Source organism: Muntiacus reevesi, chromosome 9 (assembly GCF_963930625.1).
Source record: "Muntiacus reevesi chromosome 9, mMunRee1.1, whole genome shotgun sequence".
Lineage (NCBI taxonomy): Eukaryota > Metazoa > Chordata > Mammalia > Artiodactyla > Cervidae > Muntiacus > Muntiacus reevesi.
In genome coordinates, this window is record NC_089257.1 from 29,280,929 (window position 1) to 29,300,618 (window position 19,690).

General features: G+C 39.0%; 2 protein-coding genes across 3 annotated transcripts in view; one reads left to right on the forward strand and one right to left on the reverse strand.

Moving 5' to 3' along the window:
• ELP4 (elongator acetyltransferase complex subunit 4) overlaps positions 1 to 410 on the reverse strand; it is a 222,650-nt gene extending 222,240 nt beyond the window's left edge. Inside the window, exon 1 of the mRNA XM_065943911.1 lies at positions 158 to 410. Within this exon, the coding sequence (XP_065799983.1) occupies positions 158 to 380 (223 nt within the window). The 5' untranslated portion in view covers positions 381 to 410. The remainder of the gene's footprint in view (positions 1 to 157) is intronic.
• Positions 411 to 520: 110 nt separating this feature from the next.
• Positions 521 to 19,690, forward strand: part of IMMP1L (inner mitochondrial membrane peptidase subunit 1) — a 71,388-nt gene continuing 52,218 nt past the window's right edge. The window contains exons 1-2 of one of the 2 annotated variants that reach the window (XM_065943917.1): positions 521 to 635; positions 17,058 to 17,170. In XM_065943917.1, coding sequence (XP_065799989.1) covers positions 17,107 to 17,170 — 64 coding nt within the window. In that variant the 5' untranslated portion in view covers positions 521 to 635; positions 17,058 to 17,106. The remainder of the gene's footprint in view (positions 636 to 17,057; positions 17,171 to 19,690) is intronic. The other variant, XM_065943918.1, reaches the window with a different exon arrangement.

Sequence of the window (19,690 nt, forward strand, 5' to 3'; positions counted from 1 at the left end):
CTCCATGCAACCCTTCCTCCTCCCATCAGACTGAATCATCCTCTCCAAGTCCGAATGCTGAGAGGTGAGAAAGAGATGGGGGGTCAGGGTGTCTACCCCGGCAAAGTCCCCTCCCTCTTTTCCCTCTGCTGAGCCCAGATCTCCGTTCTGAACCGACCTAGGAGCTGGTCCAGGGCAGGCAGCCCGGTTGATACCAGCAGCTGTCCATTCCGCACCGACGGCCGTGTCCCCGCGATGGACACCAGTCGAGAGGAGCCGCTGTCGGCACCGCTGGCTCTGGGACCCCTACGCTGGAAGCTGGTGACGTTGTTCGTGCTGGCCGCCGCCACTATAGACCCAGTACTCCGGGTGCCGGTGCCGCAGGTCCCTGCTGCCGCCATCTTGGGGCTTCCCGCGTTGACCCAATGAGAACTCTGGGAGCTTAAGCCGCGGGCCTGTCACAGTCAGCTCCAAACTCCCGCCTCCTCGGCTCTTGAGGCCAATAGGACTGAGGCCTCCCTCCCGAGTCAACCAATCGGAAGGCGCATTGCTGAAAAGTGCGTTTACGTCAGGACGGCCGACTTCTGCAAGGCCCAGGTGAGAAAGAGCCACCTGAGTCCTGGATGAGAGTCTTCCTGGGTTCTTTGGGGCTAGAGGTGGGTAATATCATTAGTGTTCTTCTCGTTTTGAATGTCTTCATTCACGTTGAGTTAAAAAAAAAAAAAAAGAAGGCGGCTGGTGGTGGGGTATATCAAGCAACTTTCAGTAGGACCCTGCACTTTCCTCCTCTCTGTAGTAAACAGGATACCGCCCCCACCCCAGGCCTTTTCTGATTTCTGAAAGAAAATTCCCTCCGGCATCCTCTTCAGGTCTTTTTCTAAGCAGTTGGGTAACATGGAAGGGATTGAAACTCTTACCTTAGTGAGTAGCTTGTTGAGCCCGGCCTCGGTTCCTCAGTGCCGGTGGCAGCTGGGGTGGATTTACACATTAGAGTAAAAACTATGGAGCTTTGAGGCGATTTGGTTTTCCTCTGTTTCAAACAGCAGATGACAAACTGTACCTCTCGTGACACGTCCCCGTAAGTTGCTTTCGTTAATTTTAATTAGTGCTTCTGGAAGTCTTAGAGCGCCTTTCCATAAGTGGTGTGAATGATAAGTGTTATTCTGACAACCTTGTTCACACATTTAATTGTCGTTTGCTGTTAAGGCAGCTGCAAATAACACAATACTTTTTTTTTTTTTTTTTACCCGAAAAACTGGTAAGAATTAGATGTGTATGTGCTTTCTTTTTCAAGTGATCTGTGAACTCTGAATCCAGAGTTTATTAGAATAGGAATTTTACATGATGAAAAAAGCCATGTAACCTAGATTTTCAAAAAAAGCCACGAATCCTTGGATTTAAATTTTGTTTTCAAAATTTTGAGCTGGGCATGGGCTAGGGGATTGGAGTAAGTAATCTTTGAAGGCATTCATGATTGACAAATGTGTAAACTAAAAGAGTCCCAAATTATGCTTGCACTAATAATTATTGTTGGTTTTGACATTTTTCTATGATACTTCTGAAACACATCAAAACTTCATGGAAACTCTTGCCATTGAATTGTTTTAAATCTCAGTGACTTGTAAAAACTTTTTGGCTGATTCTCTTTGAGATTATATTGCTACATAGTGACCCCAGTTTTTCATTTTGGTAGGTTTTTGTTTTTAAAGAAAAGTGTACAGAAAAAAAAAAGTGTTGCAGTTTAACAGTATATCAACTGGAAAGCTTGATCATGGTTTAGGTGCTTTCATTTGGAGTCTTACCAGTATAATTCTGTGATGTCAGTCATTCAGTAAGTAACTGTTGAGGGTTTACTGTCTGCTTGGACCTAAACTTGTCATTTTAAGGCAAAGTTAAAAAAAAACAGTTCTCATTTGGAGGAGATAAGATTAACACATAGATAACAACATACCCGTTAAAATGATCACAGTGAACAATATACATTAATATTGCTCTGTAGTAAGTAAGTAGCACTCAAGAAGACCAAAACAGAAGGTGACAAAGCACTCCAGTAACAAATAGGAACTTCTTAGACAGCTTTGCTGCTCTGAAAACTTTGAAGTACACAAATATTGAATTTCTATGGATTTCTTTACTACATATTCGCTTGTTTTCTGCTCTGTTTACTTCAGCCTTTAGTTTTCTAAAGTGAAAAATTGTTTTTCAACTTTAACTACAATCCAGGAAGATGTGCACCCATGCATTCCTGAAGTTAGCATATAATCTTTGGTACAACATTATCTTCAGTTCAGTTCAGTTGCTTAGTCATGTCCAACTCTTTGCGACTCAATGGACTGCAGCACCCCAGGCCTCCCTGTCCATCACCAACTCCCAGAGTTTACACACACTCACGTCCATTGAGTCAGTGATACCATCCAACCATTTCATCCTGTGTCTTCCCCTTCTCCTCTCGCGTTCAGTCTTTCCCAGCATCAGGGTCTTTTCTAATGAGTCAGTTCCTTGTATCAGATGGCCAAAGTATTGGAGTTTCAGCTTCAGCATCAGTCCTTCCAATAAATGTTCAGGACTGATTTCCTTTAGGATGAACTGGCTGGATCTCCTTGCTGTCCAAGGGACTCCCAAGAGCCTACTCCAACACCACAGTTCAAATGCATCAATTCTTAGGCGCTCAGTTTTTTTTATAGTCCAACTCTCACATCCATACATGACTACTGGAAAAAACCATAGCTTTGACTAGACAGACCTTTGTTGGCAAAGTAATGTCTCTGCTTTTTAATATGCTGTCTAGGTTGTCATAGCTTTTCCCTAAGGAGCAAGGGTCTTTTAGTTTCATGGCTGCAGTCACCATCTGTGGTGATTTTGGAGCCCAAGAAAATAAAGTCTGTCACTGTTTCCATGTTTTCCCATGTATTTGCCATGAAGTGATGGGACCTGATGCCATGATTTTAGTTTTCTGAATGTTGAGCTTTAAGCCAACTTTTTCACTCTCCTCTTTCACTTTAGTTCCTCTTCACTTTCTGCCATAAGGGTGTTGTCATCTGCATACCTGAGGTTATTGATATTTCTCCCAGCAATCTTGATTCCAGCTTGTGCTTCATCCAGTCCAGCATTTCTCATGATATGCATATAAGTTAAATAAGCAGGGTGACAATATACAGCCTTGACAGACTCCTTTCCCGATTTGGAACCAGTCTGCTCTTTCCTGTTCGGTTCTAACTGTTGCTTCTTGACCTGAATACAGATTTCTCAGGAGGCAGGTCAGGTGGTCTGGTATTCCCATCTCTTTAACAATTTTCTACAGGTGATCCACACAGTCGAAACCTTTGGCATAGTCAATAAAGCAAAAGTAGATGTTTCTCTGGAGCTCGCTTGCATTTTTGATGATCCAGCGGTTGTTGACAATTTGATCTCTGGTTCCTCTGCCTGTTCTAAATTCAGCTTGAACATCTGGAAGTTCTCTGATCACATACTGTTGAAGCTTGACTTGGAGAATTTTGAGCATTACTTTGCTAGTGTGTGAGATGAGTGCAATTATGCGGTAGTTTCAGCATTCTTTGGCATTGCCTTTCTTTGGGATTGGAATGAAGACTGACCTTTTCCAGTCCTGTGGCCACTGCTGAGTTTTCCAGATTTACTGGCATATTGAGTGCAGCACTTTCACAGCATCATCTTCCACTATTTGAAATAGCTCAACTGGAATTCCATCACCTCCACTAGCTTTGTTCCTAGTGATGCTTCCAAAGGCCCACTTGACTTCACATTCCAGGATGTCTGGCTCTAGGTGAGTGATCACACCATCATGGTAATCTGGGTCATGGCGATCTTTTTTGTGTAGTTCTTTTGTTTGTCTTGCCACCTCTTCTTCATATCTTCTGCTTCTGTTAGGTCCATACCATTTCTGACCTTTATTGTGCCCATCTTTGCATGAAATGTTCACTTGGTATCTCTTAATTTTCTTCAAGAAATCTCTAGTCTTTCACATTCTGTTGTTATCCTCTTTTCTTTGCTTTAATCACCGAGGAAGGCTTACTTACCTCTCCTTGCTATTCTTGGAACTCTGCAATCAGGTGAATATATCTCTCCTTTTATCATTTGCCTTTCACTTCTCTTCTTTTCTCAACTATTTGTAAGGCCTCCTCAGACTACCATTTTGCCTTTATGCATTTCTTCTTGGAGATGGTCTTGATCATCATCTCCTATACAGTGTCATGAACCCCTGTCCATAGTTCTTCAGACATTCTGTCTATCAGGTCTAATCTCTTGAATTTATTGGTCACTTGCACTGTATCATCAAAAGTGATTTGATTTAGGTCATACCTGAATGGCCTAGTGGTTTTCCCCACTTTTTTCAATTTAAGTCTGAATTTGGCAATAAGGAGTTCATGATCTGAGCTGCTGGCAGCTCCTGGTCTTATTTTTGCTGACTGTATAGAACTTATCCATCTTTGGCTACAAAGAAGGTAATCAATCTGATTTTGGTGTTAACCATCTGATGATGTTCATGTGTGGAGTTGTCTCTTGTGTTGTTTGAAGAGGGTGTTTGCTATGACCTGTGCATCCTCTTGGCAAAACTCTTGTTAGCCTTTTTTCTGCATCATTTTCTACTCCAAGGCCAAATTTGCCTCTTACTCCAGGTATCTCTTGACTTCCTATGTTTGTATTCCAGTCCCCTGTGATGAAAAGGACATCTGTTTTTGGTGTTAGTTGTAGAACATCTTGTAGGTCATCATAGAACTGTTCAGCTTCAGCTTTTTCAGCTTTAGTGGTTGGGGCGTAGACTGGATTACTATGATATTGAATGATTTGCTTTGTAAACAAACAGATCATTCTGTCATTTTTGAGACTGCACCCAAGTACTGCAGTTTGTACTCTCTTGTTGACTATGAGGGCTGCTCCATTTCTTCTAAGAGATTCTTGCCCAGAGTAGTAGATATAATGGTCATCTGAGTTAAATTCGCCCATTCCAGTTCATTGTAGTTCACTGATCCCTAAAATGTCAATATTCACTCTTGCCATCTCCTGTTTGACCACTTCCAACTTACTTTGATTTATGAACCTAAATTATTCCAGGTTCCTAAGCAGTATTGTTCTTTACAGCATCGGACTTGACTTCTGTTAGCAGCCTTATACACAACTGTGCGTTGTTTTTGCTTTGGCTCCATCTCTTTATTCTTTTCGTAGATATTTCTCTACCCTTCTCCCTTAGTGTATTGTGCACCTGGGGAGTTCATCTTTCAGTGTCCTATCTTTTTGCTTTTTCATACTGCTCATGGAGTTCTCAAGTCAAGAATATTGAAGTGGTTTGCCATTCCCTTCTCCAGTGGACCACGTTTTATGAGAACTCTATATCATGACCTATCTCTCTTGCGTGGCCCTGTATGACATGGATCATACTTTCATTGACTCCAACAAGGCTGTGATCCAAGTGATCAGTTTGGTTAGTTTTCTGAAGTTGTGGTTTCCATTTTGTCTGCCCTCTGATGGATAATGTTCATGGATAGGTGACTCAATATTTTCAGTGTCAGTTCTTCCAAAATTGACTCATAGATTTCATGCACTCCCAGTTAAAATCCCAGCATGTTATTTCATGGATATTAACAGACTGGGTCTATAGTTTATATGGAAAGGCAAACGATCTAGAATAGCAAATACAATATTGAAGAACAGAGTTGTAGTACTGACACTACCTGACTTCAAGACTTATTGTAAAGGATCAGTGCAGCAGTATACAGAGTCTAGAAATAGACCCACATGAATATAGTGAGCTGATCTTAGACAAAATGAGCAAAAGCAATACAGTGGAGCAAAGATCGTCTTTGCTTTGGAACAGACAGTCATATACATGCAAATACAAATAAGTAAATAAATCATAAGTGTAAAACCTAAGTGTTTGTTTTACATAAGTGTAAAACAAAGCTATAACACTCATGTAGGATAACATCAGAGAAAATGTAGCTTACCTTGGGGATGACAGTGACTTTTTAGATACACCAAAGACATCATCTGTAAAAGAAAGAATAGACAGGTTGGACTTCACTAAAACTAAAAACTTCTATGTGAAGGACAGTATCAAGAGAATGAGAAGATATGCCACAGACTGGGAGAAGATATTTGCAAGGACACACTTGATAAAGGGCTGTTATCCAAAACATACAAAACTCATACTCCTACCATTTATTGTTGTTAGTCAGTTGCTCAGTCCTGTCCAGCTCTTTGAGACACCATGGACTGCAGCATGCCAAGCTTCAGTCCTCCACTATTTCCCAGAGTTTGCTCAAATTCATGTCCTTTCAGTCTGTGATGCTAGCTAACCATGTCATCCTCTGCTTCCCCCTCCTTCTTTTGCCTTCAGTTTTTCCTAACATCAGGGTTTTTTCCAGTGAGACAGTGTTTTGCATCAGGTAGTCCAAGTATTGGAGCTTCACCGTCAGCCCTTCCAATGAATATTCAGAACTGATTTCTTTTAGGATTCGTTGGTTTGATCTCCTTCCAGTCCAGGGGACTCTCAAGAGTTTTCTCCAGCACCACAGTTCGAAAGCATCAATTCTTCAGCGCTTGGTCTTCTTTATGGTCCAACTCTCACATCTGTGCATGACCACTGGAAAAACCATAGCTGTGACTGTATAGACCTTTGTTGGCAAAGTGATGCCTCTGCTTTTTAATACACTGTGTAGGTTTGTCATAACTTTTCTTCTAAGGCAGGAGGATCTTTTAATTTCGCGACTGCAGTCACCATCTGAGTGACTTTGGAGCGCAAGAAAATAAACCCACTGCTTCCACCTTTTCCCCTTCTATATGTCATGAAGTGAAGGAACCGGATACCAAATCTTAATTTTTGAATGTTAAGTTTCAAACCATCTTTTTCACTGTCCTCTTTCATCCTCTTCAAGAGGCTCTTTCAGTTCAGTTCAGTCGTGTCCAACTGTTTGCTGGCCCATGGACTGAAGCACACCAGGCCTCCCTGTCCATCACCAATTCCTGGAGTTTACCCAAACTCACGTCCATTGAGTCGTTGATGCCCTCCAGCCATCTCATCTGTTACCCCCTTCTCCTCCCACCTTCAATCTTTTTCAGCATCAGGATCTTTTCTAATGAGTCAGTTCTTTACATCAGGTGGGCAGATTATTGGAGTTTCAGCTTCAGCATCAGTCCTTCCAAAGAACACCCAGGACTGATCTCCTTTAGGATAGACTGGTTGGATCTCCTTGCAGTCCAAGGGACTCTCAAGAGTCTTCTACACCACAGTTCAAAAGCATCAGTTTTTTAGCACTCAGCTTTCTTTATAGTCCAACTCTCACATCCATACATGACTACTGGAAAAACCATAGCTTTGACTAGATGGACCTTTGTTGGCAAAGTAATGTCTCTGCTTTTTAATATGCTGTCTAAGTTGGTCATATCTTTTCTTCCAAGGAGCAGACGTCTTTTAATTTCATGGCTGCAGTCACCATATTTTGGAGCCCCAAAAATGAAGTCTGTCACTGTTTCCACAGTTTGCCCATCTATTTGCCATGAAGTGGTGGGACCAGATGCCATGCTTTAGTTTTTTGAATGTTGAGTTTTAAAGAAGCTCTTCGTTCCTCTTCATTTTCTGCTGTTAGAGTGGTATCACCTGCATATCTGAGGTTATTGATATTTCTCCTGGCAATCTTGGTTCCAGCTTGGGATTCATACAGCCCAGCATTTTGCATGATATACCCTTCATTGAAGTTAAATAAGCAGCGTGACAATATACAGCCTTGTTGTACTCCTTTCCCAGTTTTGAACCAGTCAGCTGTTCTATGTCCAATTTTAACTGTTGCTTCTTGACTCGATTATAGGTTTCTTAGGAGACAAGTAAGATGTTCTGGTACCGCCATCTCTTAGAACTTTCCTTGGTTTGTTGTGATCTACACAGTCAAAGACTTTAGTGTAGTCAGTGTAGCAGAAGTAGATATTTTTCTGACATTCTCTTTCTTTCTCTATGATCCAAGGAATGTTGCAATTTGATCTCTTCTTCTTCTGCCTTTTCTAAATCCAGCCTGTACCTCTGGAAGTTCTCAGTTCGTGTGCTACTGAAGCCTCGCTTGAAGGATTTTGAGCATAACTTTGCTAGCATGTGAAATGAGGGCAACTGTAGGGTAGTTTGAATAGTCTTTGGCATTACCCTTTTTTGAAATTGGAATGAAAACTGACCTTTTCCAATCTTGACTTGTTGAGTGCAGCACTTTCACAGCATCATCTTTTAGGGTTTTAAATAACTCAGCTGGAATTTCATCACTTCCACTAGCTTTGTTTGTAGTAATGCTTCCTAAGGCCCACTTGACTTCACACTCCAGGATGTCCCACTCTAGGTGAGTGACTACACCACCGTGATTATCCAGGTCATTGAGACCTTTTTTGCATAGTTGTTCTGTGTATTCTTGCCATCTGTTCTTAATCTCTTCTGCTTCTTTTAGGTCCTTACCATTTCTGTCCTTTATGATGCCCTTCTCTGCATGAAATGTTCCCTTGATTTCTCTAGTTTTCTTGAAGAGATATCTGCTGCTGCTAAGTCACTTCAGTCGTGTCCGACTCTGTGTGACCCCACAGACGGCAGCCCACCAGGCTCCCCCGTCCATGGGATTCTCCAGGCAAGAACAATGGAGTGGGTTGCCATTTCCTTCTCCAGTGCATGAAAGTGAAAAGTGAAAGTGATGTCACTCAGTCGTGTCCGACTCCTAGCGTCCCCATGGACTGCAGCCTACCAGGCTCCTCCATCCATGGGATTTTCCAGGCAAGAGTACTGGAGTGGGGTGCCGTTGACTTCTCCAGAAGAGATATCTAGTCTTCCCCATTCTGTTGTTTTTCTCTGCTTATTTGCATTGTTCTTTTAAGAAGGCTTTCTTATCTCTCCTTTCTTTTCTCTGGAACTCTGCCTTCGGTTAAGTATATCTTTTCCTTTTCTTCCTTACCTTTCACTTTTCTTCTTTCCTCAGCTATTGTAAAGCTTCCTCACATAACCACTTTGCCTTCCTGCATGTCTTTTTCTTTGGGATGGTTTTGATCACTGCCTCCTCTGCATGTTATGAACCTCCATCCATAGTTCTTCTGGTACTCTTGTCTACCAGATCCAATCTTGTCACCTCCACTGTGAAGTCATGGAGAATTTGATTTAGGTCATACCTGAATGGCCTAGTGGTTTCCCCTATTTTCTTCAATTTGAGCCTGAATTTTGCAATAAGGAGTTCATGACCTGAGCCACAGTCAGCTCTCGATCGTGTTTTTGCTGATCATATAGAGCTTTTCCATCTTCAACTGAATAGAATATGGTTGATTTGGGTATTGACTGTCTGGTGTTGTTGAACATCTTTTCATGTATTTGTTGACTATTTGTATGTCTTTGGAGAAATATCATTTAGGTCTTCCACCTATGTTTTGATTGAGTTTTTTTTTTTTTTTTTTTTTAATATTGAGCTGCATGAGCTGTTTGTATATTTTGGAGATTATTTTCTTTTCAGTTGCTTCACTTGTAAAATACTTTTTCCCATTCGGAGGGTTAACTTTTCATCTTGTTTATGGTTTCTTCCACTCTCTGTCCTTTATGCTCTCCCACGATCCCCTAAAGTTGCCTTTTTGTCTCATCTGACTTGCCCACCATGAGGCGATTTTTCTTGGTGAAGGAATCTCTCCTTACCTTCCGCTTCCAACCAGTGGTGCTGGTCTCTTTTTTGATTCCTCCTTTCTGTCTGTCTGTCTTTCTCCTACCTGGTTGTGAGGGGATTTTTCTTGTCCTTTTAGGTGTCTGAAGTCTTCCACTAATGTTCAGCAGCTGCTCTGTGAGAAATTTTCATTTGTAGACATATCCTTGGTGTACTTGTGAGGAGAGATGAATTCTGTGACCTATTTCACCATCTTGACTGCCCGCCCTCCATTGTTGCATTTTTAGAAGCAAGAATTAAAATAAAACTGTAACAATCTATAATAATTTCCAGGTAAACCCTGCCATGTAGTGCTTCCTGTGTTGATGGAAATATTCTGTATCTACACTGACCAGTATAGTAACCATTAAATACATTTGACTTTTGAATACTTGTAATGTGGCTGCCATGACTCAGAACTGAATTTTTAATTTTGTTTTAATTATTTAAATTTAAAAGCTATGTTTTGCCAGTTGCTACAATATAACTCTAAATCAATATTTAGCAAAATTTTTCTAGGAAAACCAAATAGTAATTATATCAGACTTTGCAGACCATATGGTCCTTGTTGCAACTACTTAGCACTGTGGTCATAGCAAAAAAGCAATTTTAGACAATATGTAAATAAATGAGCATGACTGTGTACCAGTAAAACCTTATTTGCTAAAATAGAGTGAGCAGGATTTGGCTTATTAGGCCCTACTTTCACAACCTCTGCTCTACATCAAAGATGTATCTAAGGATCTATTTATTTTTCTCTTCCTGCCCTGTATTCCCTGGATCCTTTCCATTGTTTTTCCTCGTGTGTGTGTGTGTGTGTGTGTGTGTGTGCATGTGCATGTTTTTTGGATGGTAGAAAGTAGTCTTTTCCCTTATCCCAGCCCCTCCACACTAGTAACCACTAGTTTATTCTCTATATCTGTGAGTCTGTTTCCATTTTGTTGTATTTATTCACTTTACTTTTAGATTTCACGTTAATTGATAACATACAGTATTTATCTGTCTCTGTCTGACTTATTTCATTAAGTAAAATACAGTCCTGGACCATTTATGTTGTTGCAAATGGCAAAATTGCATTTTTGTATCTTCCTTATCCATTCATCTGTTGATTGAGACTTACATTGCTTTCTTATCATGACTATTGTAAATAATGCTGCTATGAGCAATGGCAAATGGAAACAGTGACAGATTTTATTTTCTTTGGCTCCAAAATCACTGCAGATGGTGACTGCAGCCATGAAATTAAAAGACGCTTGCTCCTTGGAAGAAAATCTATGACCAACCTAGACAGCATATTAAAAAGCAGAGACATTACTTTGCCAACAAAGGTCCATCTAGTCAAAGCTATGGTTTTTCCAGTAGTCATGTATGGATGTGACAGTTGGACTAAAGAAAGCTGAGTGCCTAAGAACTGATGCTTTTGAACTGTGGTGTTGGAGAAGAGTCTTGAGAATCTCTTGGACTGCAAGGAGATCCAGTCAGTCCATCCTAAAGGAAATCAGTCCTGAATATTCATTGGAAGGACTGATGCTGAACCTGAAGCTCCAATACTTTGGCCACCTGATGTGAAGAACTGACTCATTGGAAACGACCCTGATGCTGAGAAAGATTGAAGGCAGGAGGAGAAGAGGACGACAAAGGATGAAATGGTTGGATGGCATCATCGACTCAATGAACATTAGTTTGAGCAAGCTTTGGGAATTGGTGATGGACGAGGAGTCCTGGCATGCTGCAGTCCACGGGGGTCTCAATGAGATGGACACGATTGAGTAAATGAACTGACTAATGAGCGATGGGGTGCATGTATCTTTTAAAATTGTGCGTTTTTGATTTCTTTGAATATATATCCAGGAGTCAAATTGCTGGATCTTGTAGTTCTGTTTTAAGTTTTTTGAGGAACCGCCATACTGTTTTCCATAGTGACTGTAGCAGTTTACATTCTCACCACCAGCATATGAGAGTTCCCTTTTCTCAAACTCCTTACCAGCATTTGTTATTTGTGGTCTTTTTGGTGATAGCCTTTCTGACAGTTGTGAGGTGATATCTCATTGTAGTTTTGATTGATGTTTTTCTTATAATTCCTAATATTGAGCATCTTTTCTTGTGCCTGTTGGTCATCTGTATGTCTTCTTTCAAAAAATATCTATTCAGATCTTCTGTGCATTTAAAAAACTGGGTTGTTTGGGTTTTTTTGTTTTTATTTTGAATTGTTTAAGCTGTTTATATAGTTTGGATATTAACCCCTTATCAATCATATCATTTGCAAATATTTTCTCAAATTTAGTAGATTTTCTTTCTGTTTTGTCAATAATTTCCTTTGCTGTGTAAAAGCTTTTAAGTTTAATTAGATCCAATTTGTTTATTTTTGCTATTGTTCCATTCGCTTTAGGAGACAGATCTAAAATATATTGATGCAATTTATGTCAAACAGTGTATTGCTGTTTTCTTCTAGGAGTTTTGTGGTTTCTGGTCTTAGATTTAGGTCTTTATTTTATTTTTGTATAAGGTATGGGAAAATGTTCTGATTTCATTCTTTTACGTGTAGCTGTTCCTGTTTTCCCAGCATCAGTCTATAAGAGACTGTTTTTTCCTCCATTGTATGTTCTTACCTCCTTTGTTATAGATTAGCCATAGATATGTAGGTTTATTTCTGGGTTCTGTTATGTTCCATTGATAGATAGTTCTGTTTTTGTGCCAGTACTGTACTGTTTTGATTACTGTAGCTGTGTAGTATAATCTGAAGTCCGTGAGTGTGATACCTTCATCTGTTCTTTTTTTGTTGAGGTTGCTGTGGCTGTTTAGGGTCTTTTGTGGTTCCATATAAATTATGGAGTTCCTTGTCCCAGTTTTGTGAAAAATATCATGAGTGTTTTGATAGGGATTGCACTAAATCTGTAGGTTGCTTTTATAGGTAGGACTTATTGATGTGTTTTGATCAAGGTGGATAAGCAGAGAACAGACAGACAGGACAGGCCTTTTTCTAATAGCCTGATAAGGAGGCGCCTATCCTAGATTTTCAACCACCATACTTTCATTCACCTAACTTCGTCCCAGGCAGGCTAAAGCATTTTTATCCTCCTCAAGTATTGACTCAGCCCTTGCCACAGGGAGAAAAGTTCCATCTTCCCTGACCATCCTGTGTGTGGTTGGCCAGGCGTCAGCATGCTTTTTAGGAAACCAAATAGTAAGTATTTTAGGTTTTGTAGGCCACATGTCGTCTTTCATCCCTTTTTAACTCTACCATGAAAATGCAATTTTATATTAAAAAATGAGTACAGCTATGTCTTAATAATGCTTTGCTTATGAAAATTAAATTTTGAATTTCATATAGTTTAACATGTTGCAAAATATTCTTTTGTTTGAGCCATTTGAAAGTATAAAAGCCAGTCTTAGTTTGCAGGGTATACAACAGCAGAGGGTAGCCTGGAAGATTTGCCCTGTGAAGATTTTAGTGAACTGTAGCTTACTAAACACTATGCTAGACTGTTGCTCTTTTTGTCATGTTCTACCTATCACTATTACGCTTTTAGAAAGTTTTTTAGAATCTCTAATATGTTGATGCTTTTCACTCCCTCTTAGTGGTCTAAGGCTCAGCCTTTCATTCTACTCCGACCTTCAATGAATTGGATGAGGTCTGCCCACATTAGGGAGGACAGTCTACTTAGTCTGTGGATTCAAATGTTAATGTCATCCAAATACACCCTCACGGTAACACCCAGAATAATGTTTGATCAAATATTTTGACCACCTGATGGAAAGAACTGACTCATTGGAAAAGACCCTGATGCTGGGAAAGATTGAAGGCAGAGGGAGAAGGGGACGACAGAGGATGAGATGGTTGGATGGCATCACTGACTTGATGGACATGAGTTTGAGTAAACTCCTGGAGTTGGTGATGGACAGGGAGGCCTGGTGTGCTGCAGTCCACGGGATCGCAAAGAGTCAGACACGACTGAACGACTAAATTGAACTGAACTGAACAGAAATTTCTTGACGTTGCATGGCCCAGTTAAGTTGACATGTAAAATTAACTATCATTGTCGCATAGCTAATAAATGATAGAGCCTGGTTTCACAACAGTGATGAACTGTCTCATGACAAAATTCAGGCTTTTATTTACTGTTTATACCTGGGCCCAAGCTTAGCATTCATATCTTTCTGAATTAGCCCTTTATTTGGCCAATTTATGGTTGGATATTTGCCTAAGCAATGAGGCATATTTGTTCTGCTAAAATGAGTAAATTCAGAGATATCAGTATGGTTAGAGACTGTGATATGAAACAACGGATAGTAAGTGGGACATATTTAACTCAGAGATGAATGATTTTGAGTTTCAGAAGACCTATCTTAACCTTGTGAAAGAGAAATTAGATCCCTTTGTTTCTCCAGAGCAGAGAAATTTCATTTTCAACTCAGATTAAAGAACTTTCTACCAGAGTTGTCCAGCACTGAAATAAGATTTTTAATCATTAAAAAATACTTTCTTTTAAAAATCTTTTGGATTTTAAGGGCATGTTCTTACCTTTTGTATTTTTTCATTCCCCAAAATGGAAGGTTAAAAACAAGTTAAAGTCTGTGTTGTATTACAGTTTTATCATTCTCTAGAATGAAAGATTTGAAATTAATTTTGTAGTCTGTTTGATATTCTACGGTTATTTTTAAAAAATTTGAAGAGCAAGCCTTGCTTCCTTTTTATATTTTGTTTTATTTTGTTTAGTTGCTAACTTGTGTCCATCTGTTTGTGAACCTGTGGACTGCAGCACGCCAGGCTCCTTTTTCTATTAACATTTCCTAAATAAACTCATATGGAATTAATGAATTACTATCATATATGATGATCATTTTCCCTCACTGAACTTTAGAATTGTTCAGTTTAGAGCTTATCAGTAGCCTGGTCTTAATTTTCTAATTGAAGTCATTATGTTAACCTTCTCAGCTGACTCAAGAATTTGGTCCCTTTTTTCATAGGAAAAAAGCTTTTTGTGGTAAAAGTATGTGTGTGTGCGTAGTTGCTCAGTTGTGTCCAACATTTTGCAACCCTGTGGACAGTAGCCTGCCAGGCTCCTCTGTCCATGGGGATTCTCCAGGCAAGAAAAACTGAAGTAGGTTGCCATGCCCTCCTCCAGGGGATCTTCCCAACCCAGGGATCGAACCTGGGTCTCCCCCATTGCAGGTGGATTCTTTACCATCTGAGCCACCAAGGAGGCCCCCAGATATACATAATACAAGATTTATTACTATAATCATTTTTTAAAGTGTGCAGTTCAGTGGCATTAGCTATATTTATGATGTGTAAACACTGTCACTATCTTTTTGCAGAACCTTTTCATTATCCCAAGTGAAAACACTTTACTCATTGAGCAGTAACTTCCCACTCCATCACTGCAGTCTCTGGTAGCTTTAGATTATTTCCCGTCTCTGTGAATTTGCCTCTCTACTTACCTCACATAAGGAATCATGTAATATTTGTTCTTTGTTAACATTTACATAATGTTTTTCACTTAGCAGTGTTTTTCAAAGTTCGTCCGTCTTATGTATCAGCACTTCACTCCTTTTATGGCTGTATAATATTTCATTGTGTGTATATAGCACATTTTGTTTATCCATACAGCTGTTGGCAGGCACTTGTCCTGTTTCCATCTTTTTGCCTGTTGTGGATAATGTAATGAATGTTGGAGTTTGAGTATCTGTTAGAGTTTGTTTAGGTGTATACCTAGGAGTAGAATTGCTAAATTATATGTTTAACTTTGTGAAGAACTGCCAGTGTGTTTTCCACAGTGACGTAACTGTTTCGCATTCCTTCTAGCAATACACAGAGGTTCCAATTTCTCTTATGTCCTGGCAACTTTGGTTCTTTATTGGGTGATAGCCATTCTAATGAGTTTGAAGTTGTATCTCATTTGTGGTTTTCATTTGCATTTTCCTAATAATTTGTGATGTTAATCTTTTTTGCAATCTAGACATGCTAAAAATTTTCTAAATCACCAAGTAATGATTTCTTTTTGCTTAACTTCCTCAGTTTATCTCCTTTTCTTCTTTATCCTTCCTCAGTTTATTATCCTCTCTTTCACATTTTACCATAAGCATCAAGGAGAAAGTCGTACACGCCTTAAATATTTTGCTTGGAAATCTCAACTAGACATCCAGGTTTATCACTTATATGTTCTCCTTTTCACACAATATTAGAATACATTTCAGTTTTGCTACACTGTAACAAAGACTGCCTTTCCTGTCCTGTTCAATGTCTCATTCCATTTTTGAGACTTCACCAAAAGCCCCCTCAATGTTCCTATTTCTGGATCATTCTGTTCCTGACACATATATTCTCTAGGATGATGGAGAATCTATCCTATTTACTTCTTTCTGCACATTCACCAGAATCTCCTTAATATCTTTGTTTCTACCAGCCATCAAGTCATTTCTCTCATGTCATTTTCTCTGAAGAAAAGAGTAGAATTATTTATTACATTTCAAGTAAATGTTATTTGTACTACATAAACTACTTTATTATATATCTATTTCAAGGTAAATATTCATATGTTATCTTTTTCTAATGGCAAAAATTTGGTTTTTAGTGTAAACAATGAAATTTTGCATGTAAACACACATAAGGCAAACTATTTAATGTTTCAGGTAAAAGTGGTGATACATTAGGATTCCTTGGTGGTTCAGTGGTTAAGAGTCCACACTTTCATTGCAGGGGCCACAGGTTTAGTCTCTGGTCTGGGAACTAAGATCCTGCATGCTGCATGGTGTGGCCTAAAAAAAAAAAGAAAGTGGTGATACATTATTTCCTCAGTCATAAGAACTGACATGGAGTTATTATCATTGAATACGAGGCAGGTTTTGACATCTAGAATATTAAACATAATATGTTTTGCCTTTGACATATTATGACTGGTCATAGAATTTTTTTACAGTATCATGTGCATTCCTCGTAGTCATTAAATATCTGGCTAAACAATCTTAACATACCAGCATTACAAGCCACCTCTCTGTTGCCTTTTTATTCTTAAAATTAACCCTAGATATTCATTCATGCTGACATGCAGAAATGAATGTCATATCCTCTCTATAACCTGCAAATTGTTTAGAAGGGCTTGATATATCAACACTGTATGTGGTTGGTTTAACAACTCCTGTTAAGTCCTTGACCACAGTTCTCTCTGGGTTGATTGACATATTATTTCATCCACTGACCTTCTCTCTACTTAAATTCTCTGGTAAATAAAATAATATTCTGCTTTTTAAAATCACTTGACCCGAAGTGTTATTGAATATCTGACTTCCAAATCCCATTGATCCACTAAGGAAGATGGCACTTTAGTAACAGAGACATTTAGTCATATTATGTACTATTTCAACTAAATATGACTGAAAGAAACCTTTGCCTAATATAATTTTGATTTCCTGTTTTAGGAATCCTGGTACTATGGATCACCTATATTTGCTTTGAGACATGCCTTAGATGTTTTTTTCTGGAAGCCCTGTAAATACTGTAAAAATTCAGTGTATTATTGTAAAGACCTATGGTAAGTGGGTTTTTTTTTCCCCTTCATTTTCTTCTGTCCGTTTCATGTTGTCATTAAGTCTTGTGGATGTTGTAATACTGCTCCCTGCTGGACATAGTGTAACTTTTTAAAGTTTGGCCCTTAATAGATGGGCAAATAACTGATTAGCTGGACCCAGTCTGGTGGGAAATCCTTGAGTGCATTTATTTACACACCAAAAAAACAACAATATATAATCAAAACAACTCTGTTTTCATTTTGGGTAATACTGTTGCCATTGTATTGATATCTGGAGCCTAATGAAAGTGCTTACAGTCTTGTTTCTAAATTTTATTATGTGTGCTTCTTGGATAGTGGCATCTGAAAGTTGTATCAAGCATATATTAAAGGATGCTTGTAGTTGATGGAACTTTTAGGATTTCCTAGATTATATTTGTATGCATGTTTTTGCAGTTTGTCAGTTTATTATTAGTATTATCTCTTTTGTAATCATATAATCATTTAAATGCCCTGTGTATTTGTTTTTCCAAATGTAGTATTTAAAACAGCTTCAGTATAATTTAAATTAGACACTATTGGATCTATTTTGTGTGAATACCCGTAACTGTAATGCAGGAGACCCTGGTTTGGTTCCTGGGTTGGGAAGATCTGCTGGAGAAAGGATAGGCTACCCACTCCAGTATTCTTAGGCTTCCTTGGTGGCTCAGCTGGTAAAGAATCTCCCTGCAGTGTGGGAGACCTGGGTTTGATCCTGGGTTGGGAAGACCCCCTGTAGAAGGGAGTGGCTCCCCATTCCAGTATTCTGGCCTGGAGAATTCCATGGACTGTATAGTCTAAGGGGTCGCAAAGAGTTGGACACAGTGAGCAACTTTTGCTTTCACCCTTCATTAAATTTTATGCAGTAAACCTCAAGTGTACCTTGTTTTGTATATCCATCCTGTAATCTAACTGTTGTATTTTCTAGTACACACAGTGACCCATTCTCACACAGAGTGACATTGGATTGGACCTGAAGTGTCATATCTGTGTCCGTCCTGTAACAAACCCTCACAGTGAATGCAAACATAGGTATTCTTAAAATTGTTTTTAAACTTGTGAGAGTTGAAAATATTTGTCTTCCTACTTTTGAGCTAAGTTATTATATACTTTTTAGAGTGTAGTTTGCATAAAGTGTAATGTAGATTTTATGCAACGTAGATTGGATAAACATAGACTTATCCAATGGATAAACTGGATGTAACGTAGATTTTTTTTTTAAGTAAGCATACATTTTCTTGAAAAGAAGAAAATGTGACAGATACAACATAGAGCTCAGCAAATATGTAGAAGGAGAACCAATCTTACACTCTTTAATGGTCTGGTTTCTTTTTGTGTGTGTGGCCATTTGGAAAGCCTATGAAATCTATTCTCAATTAGGATTCTGGAGAATTAAGCATAATAACTTATTTATTCTTAAAATATTGCAATAAAAATTTGAAATGTAGGCCAAGAAATTACAAGGTTGTTAGTAAAAAAAAAAAAAAAAAAGAGGTGCCCTTTCTTCCCTTTAAGACTGTATTATTTCAGAAAGTATATAATTTTTAAACCTTTTTATTATAAAATATAACTATATAGAAACATAAATGTATAATAAAATGAATAAATATAAAGCAGATATTCAGTAACCATAGATCACTACTGACATCCCAGAAGCCCTTAGTATAATCTTCTTTTTCTTTAAGGTAAACAGTTTCCTAATAATTAGATAATTCTCTATATAATTTTATCACTTTTATGTGTATTCCTCAGCAGTATGTTCACTTTTTGTCTCATTTTGATCTTTTGGGGTTCATATGTATTCTTTCTTTTAGATAAACATTTTTATATTTTTGTTGGAAATGTTTTTATTATCTTCATAGTGAAGGGTATGAAGAAACAGATTATAAGGTCAAGTCAGAGAGGGCTGGCTTCGCTGTACTGAAGAGCTTAGGGGAAGGAGGAGTTGTAGGGAATTTAGAAGTAGCAGCAGTCAGATTGGGATCAGGATGTCTAGGAATAAGCCTGTCTTTCAGGAGAAGTGAAAGGCCAATAAGTCGGCTAAGAAAGGACAGCATTCTTTTATTTTTTATTTTTTTCCCTTTATTTTTATTAGTTGGAGTCTAATTACAGACAGCATTCTTGAGGAATGTATTTGAATGAGGCATGGAAAGCATTATGCTAATAGAGCCTCTCATAATGCTGCCAACAGTAGTCTGCACTGCCTGCAGGTCTCCAAACCTGATGTTGTCGCAATCCTCACAGGGTATCTCTTGGAACGGGTCTGGGGCAGAAGCTCAGAGCCCCTCCTCAGTAGGGATGGAGGCGACCCTGCTGCTGTCACTGTCACCTCTCAGCCCCCTCCATGGCATGGCAAAGGGTGGAGGAAATTCCCAGCAACATGTGGCCCAGGCCTTGCAGCAGCATCACGAAGGTTCAACTGGATGAGCTCCCTGAGTACTTTCTTTGGACCAAGTACTTGAAAGTCACAACTCACGGAGTAGATCCTGTAAAATGTGGCGCAGA